General features: G+C 45.5%; 1 protein-coding gene across 1 annotated transcript; it reads left to right on the forward strand.

Moving 5' to 3' along the window:
• The first annotated feature begins 244 nt into the window (after positions 1-244).
• Positions 245-10,487, forward strand: nus1 (NUS1 dehydrodolichyl diphosphate synthase subunit). The gene is made up of 5 exons (XM_034076531.2): positions 245-765; positions 1,759-1,890; positions 5,856-6,008; positions 7,253-7,352; positions 7,478-10,487. Exons 1-5 carry the CDS (start codon positions 366-368, stop codon positions 7,566-7,568), a joined length of 876 nt encoding a protein of 291 aa, XP_033932422.1. The 5' UTR covers positions 245-365; the 3' UTR covers positions 7,569-10,487.

Here is a 10,487-nt window from a genome sequence, read left to right on the forward strand (position 1 = left end):
GCAGGAAATATAGTACTCAGAGAAGTGTGCTTTTCACTGAAGAAAGCAACATTCCATGACTTGTCGCTATCAGGGCTGTTAGGGAAAACATCAGGCAATATGTATTACGTTTCTAAGAGAAATTGATAAATTTAAAATAATCTAGAGTTTTGGTTCTTTGTTTTGTTTATTGTTTTCTGCATAGTCTCTTGTCCACACTCCAATCCAGTTGGTGGCGGTAATGCGCCTACAAGTTGGTTTGCCAACCACTGAAGAAGAAGAAGAAAGATGGCGGCCGCAGGCAGCGACGGAACAGGTTTAGCAGGCAGATAATACCGAAGAGTAGAGCCCCTTTAAGACGTCAATTTCAGGGAACACGCACACTAATGGCGCTGCTGTATGGCTTGTTATGGAGGCTCTTGCTCTTTCTGGTCCACATCAACAGGGCGCTGGTCTCCTGGCTCCGTGTCCGGCTTCGGAGCTGGAAGGGTCGGCTTTGGGAGCGGGCGATGGCCGCTTTGCTGCTGCCGGTAGCCCTGGCCGGGGTCCCCGACCCCCAGAGGAAGGTAAACCAGGACCCTGATGCTAACGCTAACCCGGTAACTGGAAACCGCAATGCTGGGCGTCGGTCCCGCTGGCTGTCTGACGGCAGGTCTCTGGAGAAGCTGCCGGTCCACATCGGCCTGTTGGTGGCGGAAGAAGAGCCCAGCTACACGGACATAGCAAACCTGGCAGTGTGGTGCATGGCTGTCGGGATATCTTATGTCAGCGTCTTTGATAACCACGGTAAAAACCCTGAACGCTTCACCCCATACCGCCAGCTGGCCTAATAAAGGCTCACCGCTATTTAATTTACCATTCAATATGTGTATTTTGACTGATGCAGGAGATGTCACACTCACTTTCCATTCCCTTAACTTAAATTTGGATTGAATACGTAAATCATATTTCATCTGAGCATATTTTATTCAAGTGGATTAAAGGTTCTCACCATAGCATAGGTCCTCACTTCCATTATTCGTCTTATTTCACCCCTGTCATGTGACTGTGGTTATATTGGAATGTTCCACATTATGCGCCTTTCAGTTCTAAAGTTAGGCAGAGAGACTTTTCGCATTCATTATTTAGTCTCTGAGAAAACATGGATGACACTGTGTATTATTAGGCCAATTCTGCTTGAAATGTGATACTCGTTTTTTCCGGTCATATTTTATCTTGGTTAAATCTGGAACCCGGTGTTATTGCAGCCCTTCTAGCTGTCAGGACATTATCCCAGTTTGAATTTAAACAGTGTTACTCGATCAGCTGGGCTAACACTGAAAACACACTAATAACCACACACTTATTACACTGATTTATATTCTGAGAGCAAATGACTCGCATTGATCATGTAAACTCCCGCTTTATTATTTGTCCTTTTGGATATCTATATTCTCCTGAAACATAGCCCTGTTCTGTCGCCCTTTTCACACTGATGCATCTCTCTCAGGAACCAAGTCTGAACACGGTACAAGTCCTGGAGACTTGGGGTCAGTTTTGCACATTTTCAGCCCTTTTTTTCTGATTTCAGATGCACAGGAAACCAACATTAAGTTAAGCACTTAAATGATTGTATCGGAGCTGTTACTAAGATGTGTTGCATTATGAAATAAATAAAACGGCAGCTAGTCAACGCTCAAATGTCTCTTTCTCCACTCTAAGTGTAATAAGAACATTTCTTGTTTTGTTCACCCTGGTCTGAATGATGTACTTATCAGCCACATGGGTTTCTTCACTCAGGCATCTTTCAGAAGAACAACTCTCGCCTGTTGGAGGAGATAGTACGGCAGCAGCAGGATTTGGTGGGTGGCGACGGATCCAAATGCGATGTGGAGTTTCTTAGCCAGGGACGTGACAAACACCAGCACCATGGTAAGGACTCTGCTGTTTCACTCAGTACGGTTACATGTATATGTCATGAAGTAAAATGTCAAGAATCATCATGTTAACCACAGAGCTATCGTATGCCTAAAACAGTCCTGATGCTCGTCTAGGTTATCATACATCTGGTTAGGTACACAGCTACGTAGGCCTTTGTTATCACGTGCTACTCTGATATTAGAAGTGCATTCAGTATTTTCCCCAACATAAACTCAGAATGCTCAACAATGTGTGCAGAAATGCAGCCAATAACCTTAGTGCCTAATTAGGCTTTATTTACCTGACCCTGACATAGAGGACACCTTTTAGCGTGGGGCAGGGGTCACCAACTACATTGGTCCAAGGGCCACAATTAATCCAAGAGACACTTTCGAGGCCAGAGATTTTTATATATATATATAAATAATTGATTAATATGTTCACTTTATTGAAAAAATAATCTTCTGTTTATAAGCCTGTATCCGGGGTAATAAAACTGAAAGCAGTCCTGATTGGCAGGGAAAGGAATCAACTTTTTTTTATTAATACCGTGTCCTGATTGGTGGGAAACGGTTGCAGGATATAAGCAAATTGTTTGCCAGGCACGCATATCTCACATAATGTGTGCGCTAAGTAGGGCTGCACGATTTTGGGAACAAATCTAATTGCCATTTTTCTGACAAATATTGCGATTCCATTTGCGATATTCTTTTTTTTTTTAAGTGACCTGTGACGAGGATAACTTCGTCACTATGGAATGACGGCTTCGAGCCGGGTAATATTACACTTTATTAGCGTGATTGCACAGTACAGTTGACATTATATATTTGCACATGATTTATACTAATTATTGAGGTAGTATTTTTTTAACTGATTAAACCGTATTTATTGGAATGTCGTCTGGCAGGTTATGCTGGTGTAAGGATGACAGCGGTTGAGAGTAATCAGGGTTCAAATAATATGTTGATGTCTGTGGCTGATGATTGTGTGCACCTGGTGTCCTGTGTTGTCTCCTCCCCCCTCACCTGTGTCTTGTTAGTATATGTGTGTATTTAGGTGCTGTTTCCTTGTAACTGGCTGTGTGTGTGAGGTCCTTGTGGCTGCAGGATGTGTGCAAGGAGAATAGCAGGATTGAGGCTGTGAACTTTGTGTACATGATTTTAATAAATGCCCACGTCGGGTTATATTTTTGGACGTTCTGCCTCTGCCTCCTTGCTTGGTCTGGGCCGCTCAACGGTCAGCGTCACATGACCCAACGGAAGTTTATTGTAAAATGCAGCCATATCTCCGGTTGGGGTGCAACAACTAATCGACTTAATCGATTAAAATCGATGACCAAATTAGTTGCCAACTAATTCAGTCGTCGATTCGTTGGTGACGTCATCACGTGTGTTTTATGTGCCGTTAAGCTCCAACGTTACCGGTCTTTTTATCGGTACTGGAGACATTTAAAAAATATGTCATGTATTGTTGCTACAAAAACATTATCTCGCAGTCTTAGTGTCGCCAACTCGTTTCTAACATGCAAAAAGACAAAAAAGTGCGTCTATGGTGTATTTTCGATCTTTCCAATCCAGACGAGTTCTCTCTCCCGTCTGTGTGCGAGGGGGCGGGGCAGTTTACACACACGGTGGGGATGGCGGAGAGAAGCGCTCCAAGGTGTGGTTACATGTTACCCGTCTTGAGGTGGACAATGCTCCTTGCCAAGAGAGTTTAGCATGTAAGGGCGGTAACACGAGCAGTTTGTCTAAACATTTATCAAAAGTGCTCCACATCCAGACGGAGGAATGCACCGGGTTCCACTGTCTTTAGGATATGGTAACCTTGTCTGTTAACTGGCAGAATGTCGGCCTTTTAAAGGTCTGTTCAGAAGCTGACTCGTTCATCTGAAAAGCTCCAGTGTGATGCGACGGCCTTCTGAGCAGACTCGCACACAACTGCCACAACCTTTACTCAGCAAAGTGCAGGCTTGAATAAACCGTCTGACTGTTCGATACCACAGCTTCAAAACATTAGGAACCAAGTGACCCGGCTGTATTTCATGTGTAGGCAGATTGTTAGAATGTACAATGAGAAGAACGTGATGGAAACACAAACTACAGGCCACTTTTCAATGACTGTCATGCTATAGGATGGATACCGGGGCAAGAGTATTGCTTTCCTCTTGGACTCATTGTCATGACACCAAGGACAGACACTGCCAGCTTTCAGATACCCAGATCCATAGGTCTCATAGAACTAGTTTAGTTCAGTGTCATCCATAAAGTGGTATCTGGATGATTCCTCAAAGTTGTTCTATTGTATTGGGGTCGTGTGTTCTGACGGTCAGGGTAAGGTGGAGCAGCTTTGTAGTGTCCTTCCTCTAGCCTGTGGTCCCGTGTCTCCTGTACATTATTCATTCATTTGGGTGGTGAACCCATCACTGGGCCCCCTTTCACTGGGCCCCCTTTCACAGGGCTGTCTGGACCCAGAGAGATGCAGTACTTCCTGTTCTCATACAGCTCCAACACTGCTACCACACTGCAGCCTGCCTGTTCCCGCTGTGCTGAATGTCACATTCCTGCGTGACTTCAAGAGACTGGGCAGAATGTCTTGCCTCCTACCCGCTGCCTGGAGTGAAGGAGAGCAGTACATGAGTCCTGGATCACGTGTTCCGTGACTACTGAGGTCCAGTGGTCTCCAGTTAACTGCTTAGCCTTTTCATTGCCCTGCACAATGGTGTGAGTTGGTAATGTGGTGATTCCGCTCATTAATTTGACTCGGTTATGTTAACAGCCCTAGTTAGAGCATCACCTAGTTAGAGCATCACCTAGTTAGAGCATCACCTAGTTAAAGCATCGCCTAGTTAGAGCATCGCCTAGTTAGAGCATCGCCTAGTTAGAGCATCGCCTAGTTAGAGCATCACCTAGTTAGAGCATCGCCTAGTTAAAGCATCGCCTAGTTAGAGCATCGCCTAGTTAGAGCATCGCCTAGTTAGAGCATCGCCTAGTTAGAGCATCGCCTAGTTAGAGCATCGCCTAGTTAGAGCATCGCCTAGTTAAAGCATCGCCTAGTTAGAGCATCGCCTAGTTAAAGCATCGCCTAGTTAGAGCATCGCCTAGTTAAAGCATCGCCTAGTTAGAGCATCGCCTAGTTAGAGCATCGCCTAGTTAGAGCATCGCCTAGTTAAAGCATCGCCTAGTTAAAGCATCGCCTAGTTAGAGCATCGCCTAGTTAGAGCATCGCCTAGTTAGAGCATCGCCTAGTTAGAGCATCGCCTAGTTAAAGCATCGCCTAGTTAAAGCATCGCCTAGTTAGAGCACCAGCTAGTTAGAGCATCGCCTAGTTAGAGCACCAGCTAGTTAGAGCATCGCCTAGTTAGAGCACCAGCTAGTTAAAGCATCGCCTAGTTAGAGCACCAGCTAGTTAAAGCATCAGCTAGTTAAAGCATCGCCTAGTTAGAGCATCACCTAGTTAAAGCACCAGCTACTCGTAATCCTCAGCAGAGTTCTGCTGCTCGACTGATCGTGGGCACACTTTAAACCCCAGTGTCTTCTCTATAACATATATATTGTTCAGCGTGTCACATTGGACCGCTGTGGGGGCTCCACCTCCTGCATGTTGTTGTTCTGTTCATCAAACCAGAGTAACCTGTAGGAACAAGTCTGTTCCAACGAAGAGGCCGAGGGCCACGTCGAGCTTCAGGCCAATGCCCAGTCCCGTTAGAATGTATTCTCCACCTTCTGACTCATAGCACGCCCTTTCCTCTAAGCTTGATTCCTTCATGGTATCCGTTTCCTTAGTCCTTAGTGGACTTCCTTCCTAAAGATATATCTAGCTCATGTCTTCTGGGCACGTTTCTTCTTTCTGTTCCAATGTATTTCACATGGGAAAGCGGAGTAGACATATAAGCAGCACACCTGGAGTCCGGATGCAGAGGCGGACTAAGATGTAACGTTGTCCCTGTAAAGTGCCATCATGCTTGTGTGTCCGTGCAGTGGTGTCCTGCTGGCCCTCGGTGAAGGTGCTGTCTCCAGAGGACGGGAAGCAGAGCATTGTGCAGGCGGCGCAGCAGCTGTGTCGCTCTGTGGAGAACAGAGAGAGGAGCTCCAGAGACATCAGCGTCTCCATGCTGGACCTGCTGCTCCGAGGTACTGCAAACACATGAGGACATATCTGAGTCATGGTGCAGCCTGTGCCTGAGTGTATACTGGGAGTCAGAGTGGGATCCCTCCATGGCGGGGACAGTCTGGCTGCATTATAAAGGGCTTTATGGACAGCAAAAGAAAGGTGACGAAGACTGACCTGTTGAACAGAGGGAGGATGCAGAGAGAACCACCAAAGATCAATGGAACATGTGCTTAGTATTGGGATAGGAAACCACTGGAAAGGACAGACAAATAAGCCTGCTAAGAATAATATATAATACAAACATCAAATAAAAAAAGAGTTGATTTAATATTGACAGGAAATAATCAATCAATCAATCAATGTTTATTTATAGCCCAATATCACAATGTTACATTTGTCTCAGTGGTCTTCACAGTGTGTACAGCCTCTGTCCTCAGACCCTCTGTCCTCAGACCCTCTGTCCTCAGACCCTCAGACCTTCTGTCCTCAGACCCTCTGTCCTCAGACCCTCTGTCCTCAGACCCTCTGTCCTCAGACCCTCTGTCCTCAGACCCTCTGTCCTCAGACCCTCTGTCCTCAGACCCTCAGACCTTCTGTCCTCAGACCCTCTGTCCTTAGACCCTCACATTGAACAAGGAAACACTTCCAAAGAAAACCCCCAGTTTAAAGGGAACATGGGAGAAACCTCAGGGAGAGCAGCAGAGGAGGGATCCCTCTCCCAGGACGGACAGACGTGCAATAGATGTCGTGTGTAAATTGAAAAGATAATACATTTGCAACATAGATAATAAAATAATCTGCTCAGCATGAATTAAAATCAGTCGTCTCATACAAACTATTTTCAGCTGTTGCATTCATTATTAGGTTTAATTTGACCGTTCCTCAGTCTCTCCTTGCTGTTACTTCAATGCCCAAAATATAATGTCACATTAGTCAAGGGTCCTCAGTTTACTCAAAGGGTCCATTAAGGAAGAGGTTCCTCGCCAGCTGCAACACTTCTGATCACTCCCCGCAGGCTGGGGTTATAACGTTTCTATTATTAATATATTAGTATAGCATGTTTTGTGTGGCTGAGCTCTGATACATGTATTCACAAAGATGTGCGAGTGTAGGAACGCATCTGAACCCTGAGCTCGGTCTGCTGCACTTATTAGTAAAAGCCCCTCTTCATCAGTTCCTGAGGAGACGTACTTACATGAAGGCTCACGCCGTACATGGTTCCCGGGGTGACGGCTTTGCTGATGACATGCTGTGCTTCTTTCAGACTCCAAGAGCGTCCCAGACCCGGAGCTGGTGGTGAAGTTTGGCCCGGTGGACAGCACGCTGGGCTTCCTGCCCTGGCACATCAGACTCACAGAGTTCATGTAAATACAGACCGTTACAGATGGAAGCTTCAGGCGTCTTTCTGTAAACTGGGTATATTAACATGAAAAGAAGATGGCAGTGTGTTTCTCTGAATGCTGGTTGATTTGTCCCGCTCTGTCCTCAGCTCCCTGCCCTCCCACAGAGACGTCTCCTACGAGGACCTGCTGGGGGTGCTGCGGCGGTTCGGCAGCTGCCAGCAGCGGCTCGGACAGTGAGGTGCAGGCAGGAGGAAGTGCGGGGTTCAGTCGGAGGACAGTTTGGACAGGTGTGCCCCCTCCATGCGGCGCTGTGTCCCCCACTACTCCACTCCCCAAATCTGTCCACGTCCTGATTCTTGAAAAGACAGCCTGCCAGATCACTTCCTGCCACCAGCTCTTGTCTTATAATAAACTTGCATTCCAGGACTTCTAGAACATGCTCTGCAAGCCAAGAGGACATAGAGGCACAGGAGACTCAGTGGCAGGAGCAGTGCGCACAGACTGTCCTCTCAGCCTCAGCTGCTGCGGTCTGCCGTCCCTCAGCAGGTAACAGAGAAGAGCCAGGCTGTGTGCTGGCTAATCAGCTGCATTTCAGAGAGAAGCTCCCTCCCTCACAGCAAGGAGCTGAGGGAGAGTGCTTAATAACAGTGTGTGAATAGGAGAGATGCATGTGGCTATGTTTGTCCCTGTGGCTCCAGCTTGCAGTCATGTGTGTGTGTGTGTGTGTTGCTTCAGACACACACAGTCTCTGGGCTCCTGTTGGACTGACCACGCTCTGAAATAAAGAAATGCACTGTGTGTCTCCTCAGCTCTGAAGTATCACCTTACATGACAATCCCAACTCCTCATGCAGCCACAGGGAGTCTGAGGAATAGTGCACTTCTGAATGTGCCTTGAGTTTAGAACATTTTCCAAATTCCATGGGTCATATTGTGAGAGATTTTACAAACATGTCTATCAGTAATAATAAGTTTGTCCTCACCGAGTCAATAAGTGAGTGAAGAGACGTCTGACGGAAGAACCACCAGCCGTCAACTGATCAGCTGAAAGTGAGGTGAGAAAGATCCAAACGAGAAAGAAAACCACTAATACTCAAATGTAACCAGAATGCACTGCAGCCACAACATGTGTCAACACAGCTGACTGAGGCTGCATCTCACTTCGGTTATTTTTCATTTCCTCACTCCTCGGGCTGCAGTCGAATAGTCCAAAAATCAGCTCCTAGGTTCTAACCCTATCTCCTATTCCTTGACCTCTGAGTGAAAGGTCACGGGGTTAAGGGATAGTGGATAGGAGAATTCAAAAGGACTTAGGAGAAGAGACTGCGGTACTTTAGAGAATCGACTGCACTTTCACTATCCGACGTGTTTATGATGCGCCAGCGGACGTCCTGAATGTGCGTCTGCTGCTGTGGGGTAACCATGGTAACTACAGTTTTCTATCCAGCGGACTACAACATGGATGTTCAATAAGAACGAGGGACTACTGTGAACTCATCTGGAGACTCTGCACCGTGCTCTGATGCTGCTGCTTTGCTTTATGAACGTGGACAACAGAGAAACATATTCTTCAGGACCAAAGCTGGAATTGAAATAAAAAAGGAAAGTGAAACTGATGCTCGTCCCCCTCTCCCTCCGGTCCTCATTAATACAAATGATCCCAATACGTATGATTGATGAAAATATCTTAAATCAATACAGATGTATTTATTATAAATGTTAGTCCTTAACATCTATCACTGTGTATATCACCATTCAAACATCTTTTAGAAGCTGAACAAACCCCACACAGCTCAGTGAAGACTGTGAGATGTTGACTTTTTTGATCTTTTCAGTAAAAACTAACGTTCATATTTCTCTCTTTGATTATAATACTGATGAACGTTCAAAACAAACACACAGCAGTTATTCAAGTTTCAAAGTCTCAAAATGCTACAACTACCGTCACAAACTGGATGAATGATGTATGTTGTTAAAGGAGGATGAAAGCGTGATTAAGGAGCACTATTGGAGTGACTTTGATGGTTGTTGGACTCAGGATTCATTCATTTGGATTCCCGCTGTATGAAGAAATGAAAGGACAGCGCAAGTGGAAACAATTCACAAAGGGATTAAACTGTTTAAAACACATGCTCAAAGTAAGCAGGATTTTGCGGATGTGGATTCAAAAATCGTAAATAATCTACAAAATGGAGGAGACCGATCGGATCGGAGCAACTGTGACAAATAATCCAATTGAAACCGGCATGGACAATGACTGTTTGAAAAATGCGCTTATCCAGACGAGCCTGGTTTGGACACTTTATGGGCAGTGGCGGCGCCAGGGTAGGCTACAGCCATTCCAAGAAATGGCTTAGCACGACCATGACAAATTATGTTAAAGTAAGCATGTTGAGAACACGGATTGCGAAAATCTACCGATCGTGTCCACAAACACACAAACTGATCCTGCTGTAACAACAAATGCACGTTACTGACGCAATATGGTTGAGACCATTTGGGTTTATGCTAGAGGGGTGCAAGGAATAGTCTAAATAGTGGGGGAGTTTTATGCACTAAAGGTGTGAAAATTCTCTGGCGTTATAATATCAGCGCGGCCGCGGTCAGATCAAAATGCCTCCGAATGCAATTTGAATAGACCTACAGCCAATCAGAGCAACGAAACGTTCGGTCTGCTGCGTCATGCATTACTGATACGTCGATACGTCACGTTCGCATTGAAAAGTCCCCAAACTCGCGCCGAGTAAATTGCAGAATTTCTAGGATTAATTGTATATTTCGGATGGATATATTTGTTCTTAAACGACCTCGCATTGAGGTACAAGTCGAACAGGTGCCTGAGTCACACGACCCACCTGAAGAGTGAATAGTGAGTTTTGAATATATTTTGTAATAATGGGTCATTTGAAAAAGTGTTTTGTATGACAATAGAGATACAGGCTACCTGTTGTGTGCTGTGTCAGTCTCTCTCCCTCATTCTCCCTCTCTCTCTCCGTGTCAATTCTATATGCCAACTTTTCTTGTTTCTGCCGCTGCGTAGCATGTTGTAACAACGTGGAATAGCAGAATAGGCTATTGTATTGTTTAACTCACACCTGTTGCTCTCGATGTAATTTAGCTGATAAAAGGAGACTAATAAAAGCTAATAAAAGCCTCA

Source organism: Pseudochaenichthys georgianus, chromosome 24, assembly GCF_902827115.2.
Source record: "Pseudochaenichthys georgianus chromosome 24, fPseGeo1.2, whole genome shotgun sequence".
NCBI lineage: Eukaryota > Metazoa > Chordata > Actinopteri > Perciformes > Channichthyidae > Pseudochaenichthys > Pseudochaenichthys georgianus.

Coding starts and splice junctions, on each gene's coding strand:
- nus1 (XM_034076531.2), top strand. CDS start 366: ATGGCGCTGCTGTATGGCTTGTTATGGAGGCTCTTGCTCTTTCTGGTC. Junction 766..1,758: donor CAGCGTCTTTGATAACCACG/GTAAAAACCCTG, acceptor TTCTTCACTCAG/GCATCTTTCAGAAGAACAAC. Junction 1,891..5,855: donor TGACAAACACCAGCACCATG/GTAAGGACTCTG, acceptor GTGTCCGTGCAG/TGGTGTCCTGCTGGCCCTCG.